This window comes from Calonectris borealis, chromosome 16 (assembly GCF_964195595.1).
Source record: "Calonectris borealis chromosome 16, bCalBor7.hap1.2, whole genome shotgun sequence".
In the NCBI taxonomy this organism is placed as follows: Eukaryota; Metazoa; Chordata; class Aves; order Procellariiformes; family Procellariidae; genus Calonectris; species Calonectris borealis.
Genome location: NC_134327.1, coordinates 9,718,759 through 9,746,695, shown reverse-complemented (window position 1 = coordinate 9,746,695; position 27,937 = coordinate 9,718,759). Strand labels below are relative to the sequence as shown.

Below are 27,937 nucleotides of genomic sequence, written 5' to 3'. Positions count from 1 at the left end.
TTGTTCCCCGACGGGCTGTAACAGTAGGCGGAGCGGGCCGGGCTGAGGCGGGGGCTGCGGCGAGGGGGACCCGGCAGCGCCGAGTCAAGCGGGGCCGAGCCAGGTAATGGGGCTGGGGGGGAGAGTCGGGCCTGGCGGCGGCCTGGCAGAGCCCGGCAGCGCCGCGTGCGCCTGCCTGCCTGGAAATCAATGGGCCGGGGGGGAGGGGCCGGCCCGGGAAAGGGAAGGGAAAGCGACCGGCGGGAGCCGCCGGCTCAGCCCAGCCCAGCCCAGCCCAGCCCGCCGGGGCGCCGGCCGGGCGCTCGGCCGCTGCCCTCCTGGCTGGCGGGCAGCCGGAGGGGGTGGGACCCCCGGGTGGGGCGGGGCGCCGTCCCCAGCACGCGGCGGAGGGACCCAGCCCCGCCGCCGCCACCACCCCCTGGGCCGGCGGGACCGGCCCCCTCCCAGCGCGGCGGGGGGTGGCGGTGCCCGGCGCGGTGCCTCAGCTCCGCGCTCGCCTCCTCCGTTAGGCGACGGGGTCCCGCCGGCGCCCGCCCGCCGCCTGCCTCTCCCTCCTCCTCCTGCCGGCGCCGGGACTCGGTGTTGCTTCCCCGCGTCCCGGTGCCGGCGGGAGGGCGGCCGGGGTCCGCTTGCCCCGAGTCCCGCGGTGCGAGCGGCGTTGTTCCCCGCTCGGCGAGGCGGCGGCTCCCCGCGGGGCCTGCCGCCTCCCGCTCGGAGGGTCCGGGTTCGATTCGTCTCCCCTTCCCGCCCCCCCCCCCCGGCGCCGGCTCCCCCCGCCCCCCCCCGCCGGTTGCCATGGGCACGGAGTCGCCGTTGGGCGATGCCTGCCGCGGTCCTGCCTCCGGACGCTCTGTAAGGCGCGGGCTCGGGCTCGGGCCCGGAAAGGTAGGGACTGGGCGGGGAGGGCGGGCGCTGAGGCGGCGCGGCACGCCGCTGGGCCTGCCCCCAGCCGGGCAGGGAGCCGCGGGGCCGGGGTGCGCCACGGCCCGGCGGGGCCGGGGCGGAGTGTGAGTCGGAGGGAGAAGGGCGAGGCGAGGTGGAGCGGCGGCTCCTCAGAGCCGTTTCCCGGCCCCCCTCGCCTGCGTGTCGGGGTCGGGTTTGTGTGTGTTTGGGCTCTTGCCGCTCCCAGGCGCGGACATGTTGCGTGCAGCGCCTGTCCGCGAAAGCAGCCTTTTACCTTTCGGTGTCAGAACGTTTTCAGGAGCCAAAACCCTTCAGAAAGGCGAGCGGGGGGTGACCGAGACGGTGCTTCAAGCTTAGCGCTGGTAATAAAGGGGCGTCGGAGGCGGACGGTTTAATTTTAAACAGGGATATTACGAGGCGCTAAAGGACGCAGGGGTGGTCGGAGCCCGTGTGACCGCGTCGTGGCCCGGGATGAGGAGCCGAGGGGGGCACTGGGGCTGCCCGCGCTGCTCCGGCTCCCGGCCGCCCGCGGGCTCCAGACTCGGTGCCGCCACAAGAAACGCCTGCGCCGAGAAACTCTGCTGGCCTCGGAGAGACCGGGGCAGAGGGCTTGGAGTTATGCTGTACTTCACGTACATAATTGGCTTCCAATTAAGGGCAAAGTGATAATTAATTTCGCGTTTCCTGGCTTGGTGGCTGTATTATTTTTTTAATGAAAGCAGACCTTGCGCGGCGTGTGTGTGTTTGGGGTGTTTCTTCATTTCCTTTTTTTTTTTTTTTTGCTTACAGTAGTGTTGCAGTGTGGAAGTGTAGTTTGTAATTTAGAGACGTAAACGTGCCTGGGCTTCATATCTACGCTAGTGTAGTTTTCTGTTGCTCCTTATTTCTACCTAGGTATTTTTGTGTGTGTATGTTTTTTTTTTTTACAATCACTGCTGAAAATGTTTGTTTTGTAATGAGGTAAATGCATAATCACTACTCCCCGGTTAAATGCAGTTTTGTGAATGGGATCTTGTATGAAATCTTCTTGAACTGTGATTTATTATATGCAAAGTGGAGACCAAATATAAATATTTAGATCCAAGTCATAACTGACATGTTTTGTAATGAGGCTGCTGAAAAAAATCTAGACAACACTGACGCAAAACTCCAAATGGCAAGAAAGTTTTATCTGTTGTACTTTTCAGTATCATACTGGCAAAACTCTATTGACGACATCCTCACAGGGAAATAACACTCAATACACATGACAATGTAAATTTATGTTCAGCAGTGGTGTAAGGACAGAATCTGTATGTATGTTGAACAATGGGAGAAGAAAAAATATCAGCATTTATAGTTTTTGTACTTCTTTGTCAAAGAGATGTAATGTCTAAATTGAGAATTATATTGACATATTTTGAAAAAGTGGTGGATCTGATTTATTCTTAATAGCATTGATATTTGCTGTTGTATAGTGCTTGATATCTGGTAATGTATCACTCAGTTGTCAAAAATTAAATTTAAAAATACGTAAGGCGTACCTCATTGGTCAATATAATGTTCAAGCTTTTTTGTGATAATATTCTTCTGTTTGCCTTTCACTGCAGTCTTGAGTCTGTTTTTTGTCCCGCAAATATGTTTTAAATATGTTGTTGAAACACTTTCCCTTTTAAACGGAAAAAGGAGATGCCACTGGTATCTGCAGTTTGAAGACTGGATCTTATCTGAAAATCACTAAGTGCAAGAACTGTCATCTTAGTCTTCCAAATGGACAAGGATGTCTTCATTTCTCAGTCAAATGAGAGGGAATTTTCCAGTTTTGTGTATTATCTTCTCAGAAATGGAAAATGTGTATAGAGTGGATTTTAAATTGAAAATTTAAAGGGGAAAAGATCTAATTAAAGGCTTTGCACATAATTTGTCTTTTGTGGGACTAGAAGTTCTCTAATTTACTGTGCTTTATCTACCTTAAGTTTTATCAATGGCAATCAAGTTACGCCATAAATCTGAAACTGCTTTATGCTTTGTTCTCTCAGTTATTTCAGTATAACAAAGCAGTTTATGCTTTAAAACCCTCAGTTAAGTTTATAGTTTCCCTAAACTTAAGAAGGCCCTATGTGCTATAGTAAGATAGTAGCAAAAATTTACATATAGAAATTGATAATTGATCATGTAATTATTCAGCGGCTTATTATGTACACACAATTACACGTATTTAAAGAGGTATCGTCTTGAAACCTAATCAGCATTTTAAAAAGGACTTAATATCAGTTATTGCCTTTGTCCTTGAGGACTGAGGGTTTGTTTTGCTTTCTCTTACCTTCAGCATTTTCTTTTTACAGCTTACATTCCTCTGTTGTTTTGCCAGGGAAAAATGTACAACTTTACATACATAGAACTGAAAAAGATGCTTTTTGGTTCATCTTTTCGGTTGATAGTAAGAGTTGTAAACATGACAAGTGCAAAACGCCACAAGTACTGCTGCCAAAATTGTGTCCAAACAAATATTTCTTGGAGGGGCAGAAGAAACGCAGGCAGAAATAAATTTACAAGTGTTTTCTTGCTCTCCCTTCCCAAGATTTCTCAGAGCTATATCTCATCCTCTGTCTCAGAGGTGCGTGGTTCCCAGGAGTGAAAAGATGGGCCAAACAGCTCCTCCTGGATCTCAACAGGCCAGCACTTGAATGTGCAACTGCTCACAGCTCCTTTTAAAAAAAAGGTCTTCATAACTGTAATGGATTAAAATCCCATGAAAATGTAAGAAATTTCATCAGTCACCAGTTCTGCAGAAGTTAAAAGTAATATTGATACAGTTTTGATGGAAAATTCTGCTTTGTGTGTTTAGTTTTGGGTTGGGTTTGGTTTTGTTTTGTTTTTTAAATCGTTCTTATCAGCTATTTAGTTCTCCAAGTTATTTCTTTGCGACTAAGTGACAGGATTTCTCCTTTTCTTTCTGGAATGCTTCTTGATGTTCTGTCAACCAGAACTCTTGCCTTTGTTACAGATATGAACAATGACCATAGTTAACAAGCCAAAATCTTCAAAATCTAAAAAATCGTCATCAAGGCGGTCTGACAAATCTAAGAAACCCCGTACTAAAAAAATGACGTCACGCACCGCAAATCTGGGCCGGGTACCACCTGCAGAAGATCCAAACAAAGTCTCTGTGGACAAAGGACCTGGAGGTGCTATTTATTGTAGATCATCTCAAAAATCTAAGCCTTTTGCCCAAAGAGATCTAGGTAAGTGTGTCTTTTGTCCTCCCCCTTTTTTCTTAAAAACAAAATGGAACAAAAGTAGAAAATGTAGTTCTTATTTGTTGCACTGCTATAAAATGGGACTACAACGAATAAAGACTTCAATTTTGTGAATCTCTTAAGGTAACTGAAGTGACTGATGTTGCAAAACTTAGTTTTATCTATTTACAATCTATTTGTAACTTAGTTTTGATCTATTTACAATCAATTATGGGGAGCTTTTTATAATACACAGACTTACCCAGGTTTTCTGTTACGCAGGGAAAAATACCATTTTACCATCGCTATTCATGGCTTTCGTTATTCACAAGTCTTTGAATGATAACACTGCTGAGGAAGAGAGCTGATATCTATAGGGTTACCTTCTGTGCTAGTTACTTGCTTATTTTTGTGTCTTAGTTCTTATATTTATTACCACATAATTACAAGTGTAAGTTTGTGGTTTAAGTTACGATAAGGAAAAAAACAGTAATTGAATTAATAATCAGATTAAAGGCTATAGATGGAAAGAAACCTGGCAAAAGTTACTAAAATCGGAGCGGTAGTTTGTCTTGCATTAGAAGAATTAAAACAGGTGAATAAACTATTGTCCAAAACAGCGTGTTGACCAGCAAATTCGAGTGGCAGTGTTAAAGCTGCACGTCATATGTTTTCGTGTTTTGGAGTATACCTGGTTCTTCTGGGCGCTCCTGCAGAATGTTGCGTTTTAAATATCCTTTTTAAAACAAAACCAATACATCTCTTTTAAAATACAATTTTCTTGCAGTTGTTAATGACGGAATTGCCCCGCCACAAAGGATTCTTTTTCCACCTGAGAAAATTTGTATGGATTGGCAACAAACGCAAAGTGTTGGAGTTGGACTGCAGAATCTTGGCAACACGTGTTTCCTTAATTCTACTCTGCAATGTTTGACCTACACGCCTCCTCTCGCCAATTACATGCTGTCTCTTGAACACACCCAGTCATGTGAGTAGTTTCTAACATTATTATAAATCTGTTGGACAGCTCTGAAGGTGAAAGAACAACAGTGATTCTGTGAAGAAAACTCTTAGTTGTCCTATTTTATCTGTAGAAGCTGTCTTTGAACATATCTTAAAGGTCTTTTCCAACCTAAGTCATTCTATGGGTCTATGATTTATATAACAGGAGGCCCAGAATTGCATTTAAAGTGCATTTGTTCATTTAATGCACCATGGTGAAACTTCAAAGGAGGATAATTTCTTGCTTCATGTGAATAATGAAGCGCATTGGTAAAGTAAGGCATTTGATGAACATTTGACATTTGGGTTTCCTGCTGGTAGAAAGGTGATAAAATTTAAGATGTTGGCATTGTAGATTCTTAGTCTTCACAGCCTGGATAGTGTAATGCACTAATACTGTGATAAATGATATGTTCATTGTTGACCCATTAAAAAAAAAAAACGCAACACCCTAGAAAGCACTATGAGCTAATTTCTTATAAACTCAAATAGAAATTTGTGGGGGACTGTATTAAAATTTAGACTGATTTTATTCTAAATAAAATTTTGTATTTTTTAAACCCTTGAATTTGTGTTCTTTGAATTTCATTTTTATACTTGAATCTATTTAAGCCTAGGAGCCTCTTTCCATATCAATATATGCGTAGTTTCACAAAGGCACCTGTATGCTTTCTAGTCTGCTACCTTAGTATTTATTCCCAGAAGTTAACTGTGTTTTCTTACCATATATAAAAATGAATTTCCGCTAAGAATCCTGTTGAAAAAAGGAGGGCAGAAATACTAATACATATGTTACTTTAATCTTTCCTTTCTCCCAGAGGATTCTTAGCTCTGTGTCATGTAGCTCACCTAACAGCAGTTGTGCTGAAAATAACACACATTCTCTTTTAGTGCTGTATCATCAATGTCAATATTGTTTCCTCATATATTCTGCAGTCTGTGGAGTTCACATTGCTGTCAGCCTGCAAAAAAATGACATTGCAATAGTTACTTAGATTTCTCATCAGAAAATGCACTTTAATACAGACTTAATCGACATTTTTATTCTATACAGTTCTGCGTAATAAAATGTCACAAAACTGTTGGGATATTGACACCTTAGGAGAAGAGAATGTAGCATGGAGGGTGGACATTGTACCTATAACTTAAAGATTTTTTTTTTTTTTTTTTTTGTAACAATGTATATTTGACTAGACTGGGATGCTTTCTTCTTTCACTCTTCAGGTCATGAAGAAGGCTTCTGTATGATGTGCACGATGGAAACTCACATTAATCAGGTTCTGTGTTGCTCTAATAATGCCATCAAACCTACATCTGTTATCAATGGCCTTAAAAGTAAGTAATTTCAGATGGTTTTATTTTTTTATATTTTTTAATTTTTCAAATAATTATTTGATGCATATAAATGATTTTGATACTTTAAAGAAGAGAGATTTTAGAAATATGGGTTTTCTTTCATTTTATATGAGATAAATATAATAACCCTCTTATTTATTAGGAATAGGAAAACATTTCCATTTTGGCAGTCAAGAGGATGCACATGAATTCTTATGCTTCACTGTTGATGCTTTGCAGAAAGCTTGCTTAAATGGAAGCACCAAGTAAGCATAAACAAATTAACTTTTAAATGTTCTCTAGCCCCTTTTACTCCTTTATTTACTATCATAAATTAAAATCTATGTCCTTGGTTTTCATAAAAAGAAAAACTGTTAAGAGTTAACTCTGTGCCTTAAATCTTCTGAGGTCCGATTATAATTTATTTCCAGATTGGACAGATCTTCTCAAGCCACCACACTTATTTATCAAATATTTGGAGGATATCTAAGATCTCGAGGTACTTTTTAAAAATCTTACTGTCCTTCGAACTGGTCTGTGTCTTTTTGTCTGTCTGTAGTAAAGGAGTTTGTAGTTTGACTACAGTAATTTGTATTAATAATTTAAATTTGCACAGTTAGTCTCCTTCACATATTGTTAAGCATTTGTATTTTGATTCCAGTAAAGTGCTTGAACTGCAAAGCAGTTTCGGATACATATGAGCCATTCCTTGATATTACTTTGGATATAAAGGTAAGATGTTTTGTGAATATGGGTCGAGATGTGTAAAGACTTGTAGAGCTTTCTAATAAACTCATTTTACTTAAAAACATGTACTGTTAAAACAAAAGAGCTTGATGGTGGATGGGAGTGGATTAGACTTTGTTCTTCTGTGGAAGCCATGTAAATGGTCTCCATGTTTGCACCGGATTTAGGCTGGAAAAATAATAATTATATCTACACAAACAATGATACTATCATACTTCTCGATTATTCATGATACTATCATAATTCTTGATTATACTATCATACTTCTTGATTATTCTTGATAATCAAGAATAATATTGATTATTAACAATAATATACATCTATTGTTAGACTGATGGGTTTGATTGTTCTCATTATTGATGCCAAAGCATGCCACAGATGCTATCTGTGGTATTGCAAAATTTATTTATTTCGAAGTAGAATCATTTTCAAATGAAGTAAATGCTCACCGTACTCTGTTTCTGCCTCCTTCTTCACGGTGTTTGCTGGTTTACAGTAGGTCACTTAAGTATGAATTAGCAAGGTTCTCTCATAAACTACTAGTAAGTGTTAGAAATTTTGCATTTCCAGTGACTGAGTGCTCTACTTTCTTACTCATCCAGGCAGTTACATCTGTCACCAGAGCTCTAGAACAATTTGTGAAACCGGAACAACTGGACGGTGAAAATAGCTATAAGTGTAGCAAGTAAGATTATTACTAATTACATCTTAATACAAGATACACGTTTAATGTATTGCATGAGTTAGAGCATGTTATCTTTTGACTTCATTTAGAAATAAGATAATGAGACACCGCTTCTCTGTTGTTCTTTCATTTAGTTTTGTTTATACAACTAATACACTGAAATCATTCAAAGCTTGGAAAATAATACATTTGTTTCTAAGAGAGTAGTTTTTGTGCTCCTGTTTGAATACTTGGAAATGTATTATAAGAATCGTGGCCATTAGCTCACATTAGACTTTTATTCCTAGTATTGTCTACACTGGGTCTTGTCAGCCTTCCTAAGTGTGAAGTCGCACACTGAAATATTCATATGGCCAGAAGTTAAAAAGCATGTCCGATAAGTAATGGTAAGCTGAAGCACAGAACTATGGACAACGATTTGGGGTGGGAGGCAACATAAGCTTCCTGAAGGTCCTAGTGTTCACTGTGAAACAAAGTGAGATTGGGTCTCAGTGAATGTGAACAGACGCAGGGATAATTAACATTAGCAACCTCTGCTGGCTCATTGAACAGTGTCTTGCACAGTTCTTGAGTTGTAAAACCTGTGGAGTACTGTTGTCCAAAATGAGCCATCCTAAACCTAACCTATGCTTAGTGAAAGCTTAGTATGGAGTTAAGGTGTCCTACATGCTGATCAACGTGTAAAATGTTTCTATGTATGTAAAAGCATTGAACATTTGTATAGGATACTTTGGCAAAACAGGTTGTTAATCAAACATAAACTCAGAAAAGCAAAGACTGCCAGGCTCGATTCTGTAACATTCCTGTCTGATCCTTCTAACTGAAAAATGCAATACCTGCTTTTTGTTGTTGGAAAACTGTAAGTTAATTAGTACATTTGAATGTAGATGTTGAATAAAGAGCATCCAATAGGCAATTACAACAATTTAATCCCAGGTTCATTTTAGTCTGTGGATCCTAGCAAGCCACATGTAATGCATGAAGAATTCTCATAGTTTACAGATTATGGCTGAGGAAGGGTAAGATAACTGTAATAAGCACCTCACATCTGAATTGCATGGTCCTTCATTAATGTGGGGTGTGATCAGTTTAGTCACACATAAAACCAGAAGTTTCAGTTTTTTGTGAGTTTAAAAAGAAAGGTTTAGCATATGTACAGTATCTTTTCCATTGCTGTAAACTATTCTGTTACTTTTAAGTTTTTCCTAATTGGCGTTTTCCTTTTCTTTTCTACCATGAATTTTTCTAATAACCATTACTGCCTCAAAACTTCATATCTAATTACAAGTTTCATAGAATTTTATAAAACACTGGGTTCCCCACCCCCCCTTCTTATTCTGGGTGGGTCTCTTTTTGTTCATAGGCATTCGCCATCAGTTTGCAATTCCCTGCCTTGTATTTTGACATCAGAATTTGAAAAGAGACTATTTAATTCTTTCTATTTGTTTACATCATCAAGAAAAATACTGTTGATAGTTAACTGACATGTTGCAGTCTTTCTCTGTGCTAGTGGTTGAATTTCAGGGCTTACTCTGTATGTCCTACCTTTGAGCATGCAATGCAACAAACTTACAATTAAAAATTTTGTTTCAAAGGACTGCAGATGGTTTCAGTGTCTTTCCAGGCAACCTCAGTACATGAAGACTTACTACTGTCCAGTGTCTCCCTCCTGCAGAATGACTATTTCCCTCCATTGTATTTTTTTATGTTGATACATGATCCATTTTGGAAATGGTTTGCAGTTTCTAGTTCTGAGGACCGAGACTCTCTTGTTCCACTTTTAGTATTTGCATTCCAGCAGAAAGCTGAAAGAATGTATCCAGGACATATGTTCAAAATAGCCACTCTGGTATAACAAGAAATGGTACCTTGCCTTACGTTCTGGTGATACGCTCCAGTGAGAGATCCCTGGTCCTGCTTCGCGCCAAGCTGTTGGGAAGCCTTACCTTTTTGGCATAACAAAGATACATGTTCAGACATCTGTTTGGCTATCAAAAGATAATGTTCTAAATCCTTTATTCTTTGTTCTGTAGAGCTGTCCTCTTATATCCTGCTATCTTCTCTCTATTAACAAACCTGAAATGCAGTGTATGGATTTATGAAAAGAAAAAACATATTATGCAAGTAAATATCATTCAAATAGCATAAGCATGTGTGAGAGATGAAAACTTGTTTGACTTTTTTGGGGGAAAAGAATATGCTGTTAAAACATTCGTCTGTGCTTGTTTTTAAGGTGTAAAAAGATGGTTCCTGCGTCAAAGAGGTATACGATACATCGTTCTTCCAATGTTCTCACAATATCACTGAAAAGATTTGCAAATTTTACAGGTGGAAAGATCAACAAGGTATATTTACAGCTGTAATGCAACTTTATCTTCTTGGAATGGGAGATTTCCAAAAGATGAATACTCATTTAAAAGTTGTTAACGTTTGCAGACAGTATAGACTAATAACTATAGTCTAAGAATGAAGTCGATATAACAACTATGGCTGCTTCTTTCTTTTTTAATAACGATAAAGTTCCTGTGTGACCATAAGAATATACCGTACTTTTAAAGAGCTAACTCTGTGGAAAACAGTTCTCTGCAACTTAAATTATTAAATGTTGTTTATGAGAATAGATATTTTTAAATTAATCAAAAAATACATAATCCTAGTCTGTGTTTTTAGAAGTGTTTTTCTCAGGCTATTCCATGAAGTATTTCAGGATAATTTTTGACTCTTCTTGGTCTGTGTTTAGGATGTAAAATATCCTGAATATTTGGATCTTCGAGCATATATGTCCCAATCAATTGGAGAACCACTCATCTATGCTTTATATGCAGTTCTTGTACATAGTGGTTTCAACTGTAACGCAGGACACTATCTCTGCTTCATAAAGGTAGATATCAGCTTGATTGCTAAAAGGGTAAAATCTGTGCTGACAAAGAAATTAAAATGTTACTGGTAACCACTGTTTATAGGGGAAAAGGTTGCATTATACGTTCTGTTTGATTTGTTTTGGTATGTTCTGTAGTGTTCTATCTGTGATGTCATTTGGAAAACACGCAATTCATCTAAAGGTATCGTCGTCTTTATTTGCAGGCCGGTAATGGACTTTGGTATCGAATGAATGATGCCTCAGTAGACCTTTCTGATATCAAAACAGTTCTCAATCAGCAAGCTTATGTACTTTTTTATATCAGGTAATAACAAATACTAAATGTATTCAGAATATATTTAGTTTCCTGTTATTGGTATTTTACTTCTTTTCAGTGTTTTTCTTTCTGTCCTATGAAAAGATTAGTATTTGTATAATTCAGTTCTGTCTAACCTGAAATTTCCCATGTCATTTATTATCTTTCATTGCTTGGCCTTAAACTGCTGCATTCGTGTGCATTACTATATATCTGCTCTCTGTAGCTGGCTAATTTAGAAAAGAGGAGAAATTAAGGCCATAGATGGTGTAAGGATGAGTTATTGCTCTGAAAAGGATAGTCATTGTAGGAAGACGATTATCTAATTTTCACTTTGTTGTCTTGGTTAAGTCTTCTGTATATGTCTTCTGTGTCATATAAACTGTTCCTATAAAATTATAGGATGGGGTTTAATCCAAGAATAGGCTGAAAGAAAAACTCTCAACTAAAATCACTGCTCTTTTCCCAAGGCGCTATGATTTGACACTCGGAGAACGTGCTTTTTACTTACCAGCACCGTCTTATCCCCGTTCATTCCTTGGTCAGCGGGGGGCTAATAGTAAGCAGGCTGGATTTATGGGACCACGACTTCCTCCTCATATGATTAAGGTAATTTGAGAGGGGCAGATAATGGCACCAAATTGATAGTGGTTTTTGGTTTTGGTGTGGGTTTTTTTGTTGTTGTTTTTTAGCATCTGAGTTTTATTTTCCCTCCCACACTGCAGCTTTCTTCACAGCCCTCACGCTACAGCCAGAATTATTCAAACAGTGGCTAATCCTAAATTGTGCAGCCATGCTACTTCATTACTTTATACTTCCAACTCAGCTTTGTAAAGCACTGAGAACTATGCTTTCGAGACAATATAAGTAGTCTATTAATGCTTAAATGACTTCAAAAAAAAAAAGAAGTAAAGATTTTTTTTTTCCCCCTATCAGTGTCACTTTAGCTGAGACAGTGAAAACAAATTGTCTTGTTCCTGAGTACCAGAACAATTATTCCAGTGTTTTCAGGGAATGTTTAAAGGTGAAAATAAATATATTTGGGAATAGGTTTAGTCAATGTCGAGTTATTTGGGTGGGTTTCAAAAATGATGCTCATGTGATACCAATATGCAGTAAACCAAAAGCAGGAATTAAACACACTTGGACTTACATTTATTTTTGAAGGGGGGTGTTTTTTCTTCTTAGGTGTTGAGGCAATTTGTAGAAATATTTAGTAGGAGAATTTCATGTTTTAAAACTTTAAATGCTGTGTGTTTGCACATACCAATCTTGTAATCTCTTCTTGTTAAATACAGAATTCAAGTCGTTTAAATGGAAATGGACCCCTGAAAGAGGATCCAAATACCGTTGGTGTCACCCTAAAAAGGCCATCTTCAGCTCCACCAACAGCTTGTGTTCAGAACTGGGCAATTACCAGGCCTTCGATTACTGATCCATCAAAAAACCAGAAGATCACTATCAGTATTCATAACAAATTGCCTGCACGTCAGACTGTGTCGCAACCTGACTGTCTTAGCAGTGCTGCGGAGGACGAGGATCTAAGCAAGCCTGTTCCTTCATCCACAATTACAAATTCTTCTGCAGCAGAGTCTACCTCAAATGCATCTACAGTGTCAGTTGCTACTAACGTTTCCAAACAGGAAATTCCTGATGAAATTTTTGTTGAGCCAGCAGTGAATGGAAATCCTAAACTCAGCTCTGATAACACAGTCCCTTACGGTGCAGAATCTTCAGGGAAATCTGAGGAATCGAAGGGCTTGTTTAAAAGGAATTGCAACATAATATCTTCTAACGGAATTTTGATTGGAAAGGTGGTCCGTACATTGCAGAATTCCCATTCTTCCTGTCAGAATGCTGAAGAAGAAAGATCCCAGCACGAGCTGCCAAAAAATGATTCACTAAATGGTGCTATTAGTTTAGATAACGAATCTAAAGAAAATGGACTGAAACTTGATGATTCTACTTGCCAAGTCCAACCTGTTAAACCTTCTGAGATTTTCTTTTCTAAAACAAATGGATTGCTTGAAACAGTGAGTTATGTTTGTTCCATCTAGAATTTCTCACCTATGATGTATTCGGTATTCAGGAGCATTATAATGTTTCTAATTCATGTGAAATACCGAGAAAACACAGCACAAATTTCATCATAACATTCATGCTATTATTCCATTAGAACGTGCAGAACATGTCAACTTAAGAGAAGTTCAGCTGAAATAATATTTCAGAAGTTTCATAAATATATTTAAGGGGGGTGAGTGGGGTGATGTGTAAAATGGGGATAGTGCATATAACTCAAATGGTCTTGTTTAACATCTAATGTAGAAATTTTGCAAAGAGTAGTTTTCTACTAAAGACAGTATTTTTTCTATCTGTTAACTTCTGCGTTTTAATTGTAGATGCCTATAGCTTTGTCGCCGGTTCCTCAAGAAATAATCTTAGAATCTCTCACATACAGCCAGTTGAACAGCTTGTCAGAGGAAATAAGGTAAAATGAGTACAATCTGATTAAAACAAGATTTCATACAAGTTTATCATTGTTTTACCTGTCTAATAATACTATTTGGTAGAAAGATTTAGATCAGTACAAAGAATTCCATACTGTACATTTAGTGTTGCAAACATCAGCACTGAGCATATATTATTCTGATATTAAATACCAGGTGGATGCCTCTTGGAAAACTTTTCGTTTCTTCATAGAATGTTTTTCAATTTTTTTTCCATTCTAGGAAAGTATTCCATTCTGGAATACTTTTTCTATTCACCTTCGCCTTTTTTTCCATTCTAGGATGTGTGAATGTAAATTCCCACCATCTGCTCTCCCGTTTGGGAGAGAGAGGGAAATCCATGTGTTCATTTTTTTCTAGTTTGGGGGAGAGCAAATATAGTGGTTTTGGCTATTGATGTGATTCAGAGCAGCAAGTGGAGGGAGACAGATGTGTTGGGTGTGGGTTTTTTAATGCAATATTTGCAGAATCAAGAGAAAAAACCCACCTTCTCTGGGAGCTGAGGAAGGTGTAAGAATAGGTTTCTAAAGGGAATGTCTTTCAGAGTTTTCCAGTAACCACCAATTTTTTTTACTTAAGGGGATTTTACTCCTAACATTCATCTTTTAAATGGACTTTTTCAAGTGAAGTCATGTTTTTTATTTTGTGCAGTGTCCCTGGACCTCAGAAATCTTCTGAGAATGATGCTCTTATGGAAACTGTAGTGATGGAAGCACTGTTTGCCTATGAAGAATCCAGGAAGGTTCCTTCCAACTTTAGCTGTGATGTTGAGAATCTTTTTACTCAATCAGATTCTGACACCATTTCTACCAAAGAAGAAGTTGCTGAAAGTATTATAACAAAAGCTGATAACGCGCATCCCAATATCAATGGTCAGCACAAGGTCAGGAAAAAATCCTTGGACACTGAAGATGAATTCCTTGGGCAGTGTGAGTCTGAAGATAGTAGAGACAAAGACAAACCAAGAAGATCAAAAGAACCTGAACTAATTTCAAAAGAAAATCCTTTGTACATCAAAGGGTCTCCTGAGAGCGAAGAGAAATTGGGGCAAACTTCCTCTATAAAGTCTGACATTGAATGTAGTTCTAAAAAACTTGCATCTCTAGATATTACAGATAAATTCCAAGATACAAAGGACATTTCTAATAACTATGTAGAGGTACCACCTGTTAATGACTCTTCTATTACAAAGCTGGATAAAGTTTTGGAGAGTCAATTTTCTAGAGAAAACGAGGGATTGAGTAATAAAAAATGTGAAGAAGATAAACATAGGAAAAAATATAAGAAAAAAATATATGACTCTAAAAAAACTGACAAAGAGCACTACCGAAAGAAGAGAGAAAACTCAGACACTGAAGAGAGGGAGAAGGAGAAGCAAACCAGAAGCAAACCAGATGATTATTCCCACAAGAGGAGGTGCTCTCGCAGTGTGGAAACAAATAAGCAAAATCGTCATAAGCAGGAATATTGCAATGAAAGCAAGTACAGATCTTCCCATAATGAAAGAAACAGTCCAAATAATGGCAAAAGCTCAGGAAAATATTCTCGTTATAGATCCCGAAGCAGAGAAAGAATAGAACAAGACAGGAACAGGTATTATCATTCCAAAGGAGAGAGAACTTGGAGCAGAGAAAGATACTATCAAGATGAACCACGGAGATGGGAAAAATGCAGATACTACAATGATTATTATTCCTGTCATGGAACAAGAGATGGTAGAGAGAGAAAGTCCTCTCATTGTGATAAAGACTTTGACAAATCGAGTCAGGCTTACAACAACAGGTCACACAAGGATTATCATTGCAAAAGCAGATGGCCTCACAACACACTCTCTAGAGAGGAAGATGTACATCACTTCAGCAGCCACAGAGCAACCTTACATCATTGTTCAGTACCTCAGCAGCAATCTGAAAAATATTCTCGTGAAAGGCATGCACTTCCACCTGTGTCAGCTCATTCAAATTTTGAGGAGTCTTCCCGGGAAAATGAAAAAGAAAAACTAAGAAATGGCAAAAGAAAATACACCCACGCAGAAGGAAGCGGAAGCGAAATAGAAAAGAAATGCCGAAAGATAGGTGACCAAAGAATGAAAAAATATAAGAAGGTCAAGAAGAAAAAGAAGTCCAAAGATAAACATCGAGAGAAGGATTACAAGTAAGCAAGGATTCCAGCATAATCAGCAATTTTTTCCTAATTCTTTTCTGGGTGTTTCTCATGTCTGCCTTTTTTCATTGTTTCTAAGTTATTTATATAGCATAATCTGGCTGGGGATCATGTCATCAGGTTGGTCAAGTGAAGATAGGAAAGATATTGCTGAATTGTGTTAGAACACTAGATCTGGACCACGTAGTTAGAATCACATCTGCACACTGTTCTTGATTAGGTTACAACAATTTTTTTCCTTTTAATTCCACGTATTCCACAACTAGCCACTGTTAATGATTTGTGTACAAACCAGGACCTATCGTCCTTCAATCTGAGGGCTTAAGTTTGCTGCATCTAAAGTAAGTTAGATGTGCAGACATTACCACAAAATAGCTGACATGCTGCAAGTCATCACCTGTGGTAAAATAAATAACGTTTCATATATGCATCAAGTGCCACATCTGTTTTTCTATTTTTAACTTGCATGTTTCCTTCAGACTTTATGATTTGGATTTCTCTGTGCTCCGCTTTGACAATGACAATCGCAAACGTAAGAAAAAGAAGAAAAAGAAGAAACACATCAGGAAACTGAAAGGCTTCTTGGAATATTTAGATCCTCGTTTCCAGAAGAAAACACGGGAGAAGAAGGAAGAATCCTGTCCTCCAGGCGGCTATTTATGTGAGCAATACAGAAACCAGGGCAGTAAACAACCCTACAAGGAAGGGAAGCCTTCTGGCGCAGGTGAAAGCAAGAAATACAGCTCCATCACATCCAATGAGTATGTTAAAGGTAAGGGGCCACGGGATGTTTGCAGGACTCCTTTTATTCACATAGACACAATTATTTAAAACAATCTTTAAATGCTTGTGTGATGAAATCTCTGCTTTATATCGTGGCTTCCAAACAATCTGCATTAATATAAAAAAAAGTTGATAGGCTTCCCCCCCCCATTTTTAAATGACTGCTAGGAAAGAAAGTCTGAAATAAAACTGCAAAGGGGCTGAAGGGCAAGTAATTTTAATTTGATCTGATGGTTAAGTGGCGAACAAGTGGGAGAGATGCAAGATGTCGTATTAAATTCAGTCCAACTAACTAGGAAAAAAAACCTTGGGCAGCTATGTCTTGAAAAAGAATCTAGTAGGTAGACAGGAGGTTCAGTAGTCAAGATGGAAGATGATGACATGAGACTTCCAGGCTAGTAATCTTGTAGTGAAACACCATCTTCCTAAAAAAAACTGCCAGAGTAATCGATTTAAATAAAATACTATGTTCAGCTATTTCATAACATAGAAACAGTGCTGACTGCTTATTCAGAGTAACATAAGTTGGTGATAATACTGAAATATTGTTGTTTCAGATGTAGATCTGCCTTCTCCTAAGCACACTGAATTCACAGTTGTTAACCCTCCAGAGGATGCTTCGCAATTTAACACCTGGAGAGTATGTTAAATTCCTGCTATTGTTTTATTTATTTGTGGGTTTTTTTCTGTTAGTATAGGCTTAAAAATACAGAGAAGTGGGCTGATGAAACAGCTCTTTCCTAATTTTTAATGTTAAAAAAAAGTCAGTTTGGTGCTTCTTATAAAAAACTAAATACAAACTTGAGTGCCTGACTGAATTTACACTGAACTCTTTGCTGTTGCTTGTCATAGTCCTGACTTGGGCTCTCAGTAGATAATATGGTTTAAATTAATTAGCTCTAAAATTATGCAATGAAGAAGATTCCACACTGCAACAAATTCAACATCTAAAATAAAATTTGACAACATTTCCCATGAAATTTTGCTGAACGGAAGTGTTTATTATAAAAATAAAACCTTCTTAAATGCCCATTATCTGACATAAAGTCAGTCCCAGTTACTCAGATATATTAAACAAACAACACCTCCCAACCATCTATTTTACTCTGATAGATAACTGAAGTAATCCCTGAAGAAGACAGCTCACTATCCAAAAGCAAGTTTTATTTTTAAATTTTCTACATTTTATACCTTTTATACCCGCAATTTAAGAATTGGGTTAATAGTCAGTGACAATCCTGTTCATTAATAGCTCCGTGTTGAAAATGTCATTCTGGCATAGAAAACAAAAGAATTCATCTTCTTGCATTACAGCTGAATGCATTTCACAATTTGGAGAAGTTTAATCTTGGAAGAGATTTTAATTTTCAAAAATTCTTTGTGATTTCCGCATTGAGGTAAATTGCCACAGTCAGTAGATTCTTGCACTGAAAAGTTTACTTAAGGCAAAGAGGAAGTGCGTTTGTGGAAAAACAATTGTACTTCAGGACATAGACAACCAAAAGTTTTATTCTGAAAATACAGTATGGAGGGAAAGCTGATTGTTCACACTTTCTTCTTGTAAAATTTAATATGATATTTATCTCTTTAACAAGAAAAATTTAAGAAGAAGGACTGAATTGAGGTCTTTCAAATACTGTTGTTGTAAAAACAGACTTTTTTATGATAATAATGTCAAAATAATCCTTATTGCACTAAAAGTGTCTCTGTTCTAGCTGATAAATCGGGAACCGATCAGAACAAAATGCGTTTGCTCTAATACTCGTTTGGCTTTAGTGAATTCTCTGGCCAGCAGATGGCAAACTCGCTTTTTTCTAAGCCAGTCAAAAGTATAGTAAGAAAGTAAATGTCTTGCATCCCATTACACAAGCCAGGGGCATGAAGATTACTGGGCTATGTAGGTGAGAGAGATGTTCATTGATAAATACGACAGTACCCCGCTTTTGATATACTGCTTGCAACACAAGGGGGATATGAGGGCTGTGAAAAGCAATTTTTTTAAGTCTTGAGAATTTTAGTATTTCATCAAGCCCATGGATGTTAATTAGCTTCATCTTGTGGAAGGTCAATCTTTCTTAAAAAAATGGGTCTCAGGTAGGGTTTCTGGATGACGGAATCTGATCTCAAAAAAGGCCACTTTGGCAGTGTGTATTCAGAGGGTATGGAACCTCTCAAACAAGCTAGGGACAGACTAGGAACAACTGAGAAGGTTGTGCCTTTTCACCAGGACTCATGTTACTTTGAATAAGTTAATGAGGATGAAAATGGCTAGTGATAACTTGTGATTTAAAAAAAATCCAGATAGGATGGGAGAAGGAGCAGCTTTAAAGCATTAATTGCCTACATTCCTACATGTTCTCTCCAGCAAGTTTCTGAAGGCTTCTGTTCTTGTGGGTAAGATTTGGTCAGCTTGACCACAAGATTGTCAGTAAAACAAGGATGCTGTCTAGGCAAAACTTCAACTAAATTTAATTTACCTAAGGTCTACCATTTGCTATTAAAGCAGGTAGCTTTGTCCCAACACTGTACAGTTCACCAATCTTAGCGTAGAACTGAAATGCAGTCAGTTTAAACGTGAGGAAGCCACCTTCTCGAGGCAGTGGGATCCCGTAGTCACAGAGCAGATGGAGCTGCGTGCAGGTTTGAGACTTCTCTTTCAGAAATCAAACCTCTGAGACATAGTTTTATGTGGAATGTCACGACAGGGAGTGACATTGCTTCCTTTTGTCTTTCAGATGCGGAGCTTACTGATGGAAGCCTTCAATACTCAAACTAAACCTACCATCAAAACCAACAACTTTTTACCATCAAAACCAACGACTTTTTCCCATCAAACCCGACATTACCAATATTGACCATCAAAACTTAAAATTTATTATCAAAACAATTACCATCAAGACAAAATCCAGTCATAAGTGGTGCTTAACATTTCTGTACAGAATTTTACCATGAAAGAACTTTTTTTTAGTTTTTAACTTGAGACTTTCTTTTTTAAAATATACTTCTAATCCAAAAGGGTGGAAACTTTTTACAACTGCTGAACATTGTAAATTACCACATAAGTATCTCACTGATGTGAGATAATGCCCTGGAATAGACCATCTCAAATGCTGCTTAATTACAGACTCAGGTTGACTTTATGTTATTCATGTAATGTTACTCCAAGTTAGACATCTGGTGCAAGAGCGACCAGGAATTATAAAAATTGCAACTGACGGTCTGTATATTTAATTTAAAGACTTATTTAAAATTTCACAAGCTCTCAAATAACTAGAGTTTTGCAAGAGCTGCATCTTTTTTCTGTGATGTCTGACACTAGAAACTAATTTACTTCACATTTGAGTTATATTCAAGATCTGAAGAAAATCTTCTGGTTTTCAACATTGTGAAACAACGAATATGCAGTTCTGAATGTATCTCTCAAGACTATTTGTATACCCTTCCATATGTTTTTATTACATTTTCTTAATATACTGTCACTTGTCTTAAGTCTCAGTTGTCTGTTTTGTCTCTCTAAAGTGTCTAGTTACAGACAAATTCATACTGTGATTTTTATTTTTATTATTAAATGCTATCAAACTGTGATGCACTTATTATTCACTGGTCCTGCATCAGGAGATGAGTGGGGAACCTGTATTAAATACAGTTCATCTGAATAATCTGTCTGGTTTATACAAGCTGTGTTGTTCAGAGATGTCTAAAGTTTGATCTTTGTTTTTTTAAAGATAAAAAGCACTTGCCCCACTGTAAATATATAGCATGTAAAATTTATATAGTATATAAATACAGCAAAGTTAAAATGGATTTTTACTTGAGTTTTACTTGAGTTATTTAACATGCAATATGTCATGTGAATTGACAGCTTTCAGAGTGTGTTTGATACTCAAGAAATCAGATCTTCCTTTCAGTGGTAGGGGAGAAGATGCTGTCGGTGTGACCCAGAGAAGTAACTTGGGACTTCAGCTGCCTAGACAAGAATGCAGAAGGCTTTCTCCTTTGAAGTTAAAAGCTTCCAAAAACAGGTTGGAAGCTCAGCAGTAGCTTTTTACTGTGTGTGACACTAAAAAAAAAAAAAAAAAAAGGAGCAAGGTTAATGTTTTACTAAATACTTAAAGTAATATTTTGGTACATGGAGAACACCATAAAGCCAAACCATAAGTGTACCCTGCATAATGTTCCTATGGCAACAGTGATGTGAAGTTACATAAAGTAACATGACAAAGAAACCACATACCTTTCCTGTATCTGGCTTTTTTTTCCTCTTTTGTCCTTTGGCTCCAAGATTTGGTGTCTTGTCTTTTGTCTGATAAATAACTCCGGCGTAAATGTATAAAAGGAGTTTAAATGTTGACTGCTGTACCTCCATTAAGAGCTCCAGAAGCAACAACTGCCTGAACTAGCTAATACGCAGTAAGTGGAGGGAGGGCAGTTAGAGCTATGGAGAAGCAGACGGGGCAACTGCAGCAGCGTTAGCTATTTCTAATTGGGGGAGGTCTAATTAATCTACTTGAGGAGCAGAGATCCGATTCCTGCCCCCCCACCCCAAAACTCATGGAAGGGAACTGACAAAATACCTCCTTAATTTAGGGTGGCTCCAGGGAAACCAGCTCTTAATGGAGCAGCACTCATAGTTGTGGCATACTTCACTGAAACAATCTATTTTGCAGTTGAAGGTTTTTCTCTCTGAAAATTTAAACCTGATGACAATGTAAATTGGTGTGCCTAAAGATAGGGAAAAGAGGCCTTTTACTTACAAGAGCAGTTATAACGCATGCTGTAAAATTGAACCTTAATCTCTTTAAAAAAAAAAAAAAAATCAGCAATTGCCTCCCACGTGTTCTTGGTAAACGAGGAGCTATACAACAGTATAGTTTCACGCTTTATTTTTGAGAAAAATCTCCAGATTTAAGCAACAGGTCTTAATGGTAAATGAAAACATTAATATTGCAGTGGATTTACATAGAACATCACATTTTTAACAATGATTGATACAGAGTATTTGTCATGCAGATCACTTGTGTACACCAAGTAATACTTATATCAATACATATCTGTACAGTATTTACATTTTATATTTAAACTCTAGCTAGAAACATTTTCCAAGAAAATATAGAAATGAAACTGGTAAGCCACAAGTCTTAATTTGTAGCATTTGGTCTACAACAGACCTAGCTTTTCCAGCAAGCATATCTACATAGATATGTAATAAATCTTAAAAATATGCATTGTTTTTATATATGAAGCATTATAAATGCTGCTCAGTTTACAAAGGTTCAGTTTTGTACCAGTTTAAAACGGTTCAAAATGTTAAGTGACGTAGAGCTTATTTTGTCGGAGTATTGTAAAATTTAAGTCAGTCCAGCTGAGCTTAAGTATTATATACAGTTCTCTCCCCAGGTTGCACTGGCAACGTGGCTGATGTTAGTGGCCAAATGGTTGTGACGCTGAAGCCATGCACACGGCAGAGGCAGTAGTGGCTCCTGCTGGCCCCGGTAGTTGTACAGGGCAATGCTAAGAACAAAGAGCTGAAGAATTTTGCAAGTTTCAGTGCAACAGGAAGGGAGAAGTCTGTTGTCCCCAGAGGACTTTTCCTCAGCATGGCCAAACCGTAACAGATATTGCTTTAGGCCACCGAGCAGCCAGCCTTAGTAGCTACCCCTGGACTCGAAGCCCAATAAAAAAGGGAAAGGTTGAGAGATTTTTCTTCACCCTCATGGACAGTACCTGATTTGGCCAAAATTTTCACAAGCCACTTTGTTTTACTGGCCTGGTGGCCAGTGGAAATTTTGGGCCAGTTTCACTCCCTGTTAATACTGTTACAAAGAACATTTGAAATCAAATATTATCACACACAAGAACGCTATTCCATTAGCTTTGGTAAATTAAATAGATAGGTTGAGCACCACAAATAGCTGTTTAAGATGTTGCATTTTAATGCTAAGAAATAATATATTTCCTGCTATAATATCCTCAGTTACATGTTACTCTAATAATTATTTCTGCTGGATATAAGAACTTCAAACTAAATACAGCAAATGAACTCTCAAGGCATTTCCTTCATGCTTACAGGCAGACATCCTCACCTGCTTAAATAAATAGATTTTCTTGAAGGTGGTATTTCAGAAGATAAGAATTGATACGAAAGTGCTTCGTGGCTTATTAATGCTTCTGTAATCTCACATTTCTCCAGAAATACTTTATTTGCTGCTTTTCACCTTTACACTCATTAGTACCACTGATTCTGGCTTATCAATATTTGCATTACAAATGTACTTGTCCAAAGCTAAAACTGATGTATGCATTGCTTGAAAACAAAACCTAAAGTTGCGGAACTGAAGACTCAAAACAAGTGATGTTAGCAGCTCCATAATCATGCTGCTTTGCAAACATAGGACACACAACTTAATTCGTTTCTATAAAGAGTTTAAATGTGTTCCATTAAGCAAAGATGTCCCCACCCTGATACTTATTCAAGGATTCTACCTCCTTTGGTTGAGTTTTACTCCCTTGAAAGCACTCGGATTTGAACATTCATCCAAGTAGACTGCAATTCCACGCACTCTGGGGAAATGTAAGGTGTACAAAAGTTTACTTTGTTCTTTTCCTCTCGGCCTTTTTGGCAAACATGCAATAAAGCAAAACAATCACAGGCTGACACCCCATGCAAAACAAGGCAAATTAGTAAGACAGGAACAATGAAACAGACTCTCCCTTACAGTTAAAAGGAGATTTGAAACAGATCAACTTAATAAGTTTGTGTTTTTGCCAGGGCAGCGCAGTTCCCTGTAACGTATCCAGAGATGCTTCTGTAACTCCAACAAGCAAAACTGCTTTGACAAAGTATTGGGTCTCCAAAGCGTTCACTGGCACAGTAGGCACGGCTCAGGTTCAACAAGTTTGTGAAAAACTGAGTGCTAACAGAAGCAGTAGGGTCCAAAAAACCACTTTTTCCCCCATTGTGGAATTAGGGCCTTTACCTTAAGAATGGTATGTGCGCTATCAATAGAAAAGCGTTGTATTAAAATCTGCCATGGCAGTTTACATGTTCCTGAAAGACTATCAGTAGGACCACAGAAAGATCTTCCACAAATTAGGGGGGGGAAAAAAAAAAAAAAAAAAAAAGAAACAAACATGCTTGTGGGGGAGTTCAGTTGCACAAGGTAATCGGTGTGTAAGATTTAATTTTTAAGTACAAATAAGGATGTCTATTCTTTTTTTCAATTTCAACTGCCGAAGCACGGATCTGAAAAATCGCCTTTAAGAATGCAATAAAAATACTGAACTTTTCTGTATGTCGAAAGTTTGTTATCAAGCAAAGGAACGAATCCTGCTTGCTTAACTATCTAGGGCTGTATCTTACAGAAAGATTTCACTTTCCTGGTTTCTCCCTTTAAAAACATCAAATGCATGTGAAATTATTTGGGGGTATTTTCACATGCAAAGCCTAAACTCATGCAAGCCCTGTCATCTTACTCCTTTAGTAGTAACTTAGTGTTAATTAAACTACAACATATCTAAAACATAAGAAGGATGTTACTATATAAAAAGCAGATGAAACCAGTCATTAAATCCTACTGCTTATTGTGAGTGTACGAGCAGACAGGAATGAGTTTTAGCCTACTGGCAAATATCAAACCACACCTGTACTTAGTGTCATGTCCACAGACTCAAACCTTGGCTGTTGGGACCTGCATACATTTCAGTGCATATCAACCAAACCCTTTAGCACAACTAGTTAACTACGTAGCTGCCAGTCTACCACCGAGTTGTGTTTCTGAAGAAGAAAAGCTATTTCCATAAAGGTAGAAGAGCGAAACCTAAATGAAAGCTTCACTCAGCTGTTCATTTACTGCGAAACACACAAGACTTGAAAACTCATATTGAGATTGTGGGTTTTCTGCTTACAGAAAAAATTAAGTGCTAGATCACGCTGTACTCCACTTTTGGTGCTGCATTTTAGTGAGAGATGAAAGTCTCATAATCATTCCTCCTTTTAAGGGAAATGCACTCAAATGCACGTATAGGACATTTTACTATTAGCCTCGAATTCTTTCCCTCCCAACCCAAGTAAACTGGAGTTGTAACTAATATAAGTGAAAACAAGGCTTCCATCTTTTCAGTTGAATTATGTTCCAATATAATCATCCTCTGGGATTTGAAGCTTACTTCAAATTATATGCCAGTAACTATTTACCCTGAAAGGTCTTGCCAAGTTTTTATGTCATAGTAAAGTGTATATATAAAATTTACAGTTATTGTCTTCATTTATTTTGTCCAATTTTTACATTATCACTCAACTGTATGCTCATTTATAGGCTGATGCAGGTATACAAGTTTCTGATCACGTTCTATTTCTTATTTGCAATTCTTCGTTTCCTTGTTGCCAGCATATCATAAAAGGGATCCCTGCTGATACTTGCTCTAGAAGAGAAAGAAGGAATCATCAGTTTCATTAACAAATATCTGTTTTTGAAAACTAAAACTATTTTTTTCTGTCTTCCCTGTGGATGACTCCACACTCTTAATAAGATAATGGATGGTTCTCTTCTAAGCATCACAAATATTTCTTTAGAAAAAGATGTTATTCAGCTGTGATTTGTTAAGAGTTCATATCTTCATCTTGACTATTATGTACTTCTTTAAGTGTAGGTCTGCTTTATAAACCTTACAAGATAAAGTCAAGCTGTGAAAGTTTAAAGCTGCACTGTGAACATGCTTAAGATAGATGTCACTAAAGTTAATTATTAGGTGAAGTAAGAATCTAATGAAGTTAGGGTTAAAGACGATTCACACAAGGCTTTACATTTGCTTAAAAAAAAAAAAAAAAATCCACATTTTCCTCATTTGAGTTAGTAGCGCTATTTCCTTAGGACCAGACAGTAACAGGAGACTTGTATCTTGATCCGTCAGCCTCACGTAGCTTGTCATTAATCCTAGAGGATGTTGCCACATCAGAATTCTTCAAACAAGTTAGACTACAAATTCTCTTAGTATCTTACTCTGAAAAGATCTTACACTTCATTTCTGAAAGACATTTAAGACTTTAAACTCACTTGATGGATTTAATCCACTCTTCTTTTTCTTCTGGGGTAGGAGCAGATATTCTGTACACTACATGGTTGCCTTCCACCACTCTACCATCAGCTTCAGTTTTACACGCTTTAATTACTTGACCTTTATGACTGGGGTTATAGAGCTCAAAGCAGTTCTGGAGGGTAGAAATGAAGAAATAAATTTAAAAAACAAAACAAAACTGACAAACATCTTCAATTAACACTACATCTAAGTTCTGGATGGTTTACTTATCTTCATTTTAAAAAAAATTATGAAAATGTCTTACTGGTTTTCTAGGGTCTTCAACTTCTCTTATGCTAAGGTTTTCTAATGGAATAATTCCTCTAGGTTCTTTGTCCTAAAAAATTAGGAAAATATCACATTATTAGCCACTTAAATACATTGATCACAAATGAAGTTCACTGTAATATATACTCACTGTTGTGTACTCAAAGTAATACAGGCAATTATCAGTCAGAATAAACCATCTCCGTTTCCACGTTTTCACTCTTCCCCCTATAATAAAAAGGTATGGCTGAATTAAACGTGTGTTGCTGTCAAGGCTTCAACAATGGATAAGACAGTCATTTAGTTTTGCTAAAAACTAAAAATTTTTTTCAAAATATGGCTTAATTACTTAATTGTAAATGGATCAGGCACAGATGAGCTGAGGTTAAAGGAACATGTTACTGTAACTCTTGTACTAAGATCAAACTCCTGAGACAGCATTAACTATGGTGTTGCTGACCAGCCGCAAAAACTGTATGCTGTAAAGTTGTAAATGTCCCCTCTCTTACAGCAAATGAATGCAACAGTTTAGCAGTCAGACCTGTTCCCTCTGTCCATGCCATCACGGTTGTTTACTGCATCAAAAATATTAATACTATACAGCCCTCAGAAATGCAGTCAGTGCTGCTACAGCAAAGGGAGGCCAATCACCAGCAAAACCAGTAACTGGGTTCCAGCAACAGCAACAACCCTCTCCAGAGCCTTTCCCTTGCACAAGGAAAGGGTCCCATCAATAAAACTAAGGGCATTTTATCACCTTCCTTTCACTCCGCTCGCGAGCGTACATGTGATTAAGAACCTATCTCTACTTTCAGTTTTAACATCAAGTACGTAAGATGCTTATAAATATTATTAGCAGAACAAATATGATGTGTCATCAATAGGGAGCAAATCCTATGCCATTTTTAGTCACTTTTTATCATTTAGTATTTTAAAAACATGTTCTCTCTATAGATTAATATATCATTGAGTACACCTGTCAGAAGAAATAGTTACTGCTCAAAAAATGCCGATTTTTCCTGCATTAACAGTTTAGACAACAGCAACCAGAGAGCTCCTCTTTCTTACACCTGCTAATGTCACACTGTAGGGAACAGTTCCTTTTAGAAACATGCATTCTTGTCTCGGCCCTTTCAGCTGGTTTTCTGCCGTTGGCTACTTCAGAACACGTCTAGCATTCCACAATTATGTTATTTTTGAAACTCATTTCCAGGAAGGACAATTGTAGATAAAGCATTCACGTGTTACTAATATAGAGGCTTAGTTCCACCATAGTTGTCTGACTTCAGGATTATGTCACCACCTGTGCATCATCCATTCATCAGTGATTTAATCTCATTAACCCGACATCTCAAAACAGTTTTGAGATGTTCTTGCTATTGAACACCCATGCGTAAATGAGTACCATTAATACACACAAGACCCCCGATTTAATCCAAGTCATATAACTACATCTAAGACAGGAGCATAATTTTTTGATCTTTTTATTCTACTTAAGACAGCTGGGTTTTTGTTTAATACAGAAATCCAAATCATATTAAGTTAAAGAACAATGCTAGGAATATAATGAAATTTCTTGACACCAGCCTACTGTGTGTTTGCATTGCAGACCAAGTATGTTGCATGTCGTGTCTTCCTTTTGCTTGGTTTCATGACCAAATGGTAACCCCGTACTAACACACTGCAATGTTCAACGTACTCAATAAACTTTATGTTTCCATTACACGCACACACATCTTAAGAAAAATTTAATCTGCAAGCAGGTGCGGTGAAATAAGAGAAGGCAAAACAGTGCAAGATGCAGAAGCCGTGACAGAATGAATGGTTGAGTGAGCTGGAGACAGTGCGGGAAGAACTGGTGGCATTTTAGTACAACCACTGTGACAGATCCTTACATAAGCATTGTAGAATCATTCAAACTGGCACGTAAGTCACTAGAAAAATTTCCATCACCTTGACTGAGAGCTGGTTCAAGTATCAGGAAGTATTTGGGCTAGGAATGGAAAGTCGACGAACTTTAACTTGACTCCCTTACAGATCAATGAATAAGCAGCAGCCGAGTCAAGACAACTGCCA

The 27,937-nt window shown here is 38.2% G+C and overlaps 2 protein-coding genes across 3 annotated transcripts in view; one reads left to right on the top strand and one right to left on the bottom strand.

Moving 5' to 3' along the window:
• The first annotated feature begins 14 nt into the window (after positions 1-14).
• On the top strand, positions 15-19,582 carry USP42 (ubiquitin specific peptidase 42). The gene is made up of 18 exons (XM_075165194.1): positions 15-103; positions 3,890-4,127; positions 4,909-5,109; positions 6,348-6,458; positions 6,622-6,724; positions 6,890-6,957; positions 7,120-7,190; positions 7,808-7,890; positions 10,124-10,235; positions 10,631-10,771; positions 10,975-11,075; positions 11,537-11,675; positions 12,365-13,099; positions 13,466-13,554; positions 14,225-15,727; positions 16,216-16,508; positions 17,077-17,159; positions 19,255-19,582. Exons 2-18 carry the CDS (start codon positions 3,899-3,901, stop codon positions 19,372-19,374), a joined length of 4,182 nt encoding a protein of 1,393 aa, XP_075021295.1. The 5' UTR covers positions 15-103; positions 3,890-3,898; the 3' UTR covers positions 19,375-19,582.
• Positions 19,583-21,385: 1,803 nt separating this feature from the next.
• CYTH3 (cytohesin 3) overlaps positions 21,386-27,937 on the bottom strand; it is a 53,023-nt gene continuing 46,471 nt past the window's right edge. For both annotated transcript variants that reach the window (XM_075165198.1, XM_075165197.1), the window contains 4 exons: positions 26,013-26,089; positions 25,860-25,931; positions 25,573-25,727; positions 21,386-24,940 (listed from right to left, as the gene is read on the bottom strand). In XM_075165198.1, the coding sequence (XP_075021299.1) occupies positions 24,868-24,940; positions 25,573-25,727; positions 25,860-25,931; positions 26,013-26,089 (377 nt within the window). In that variant the 3' untranslated portion in view covers positions 21,386-24,867. The remainder of the gene's footprint in view (positions 24,941-25,572; positions 25,728-25,859; positions 25,932-26,012; positions 26,090-27,937) is intronic.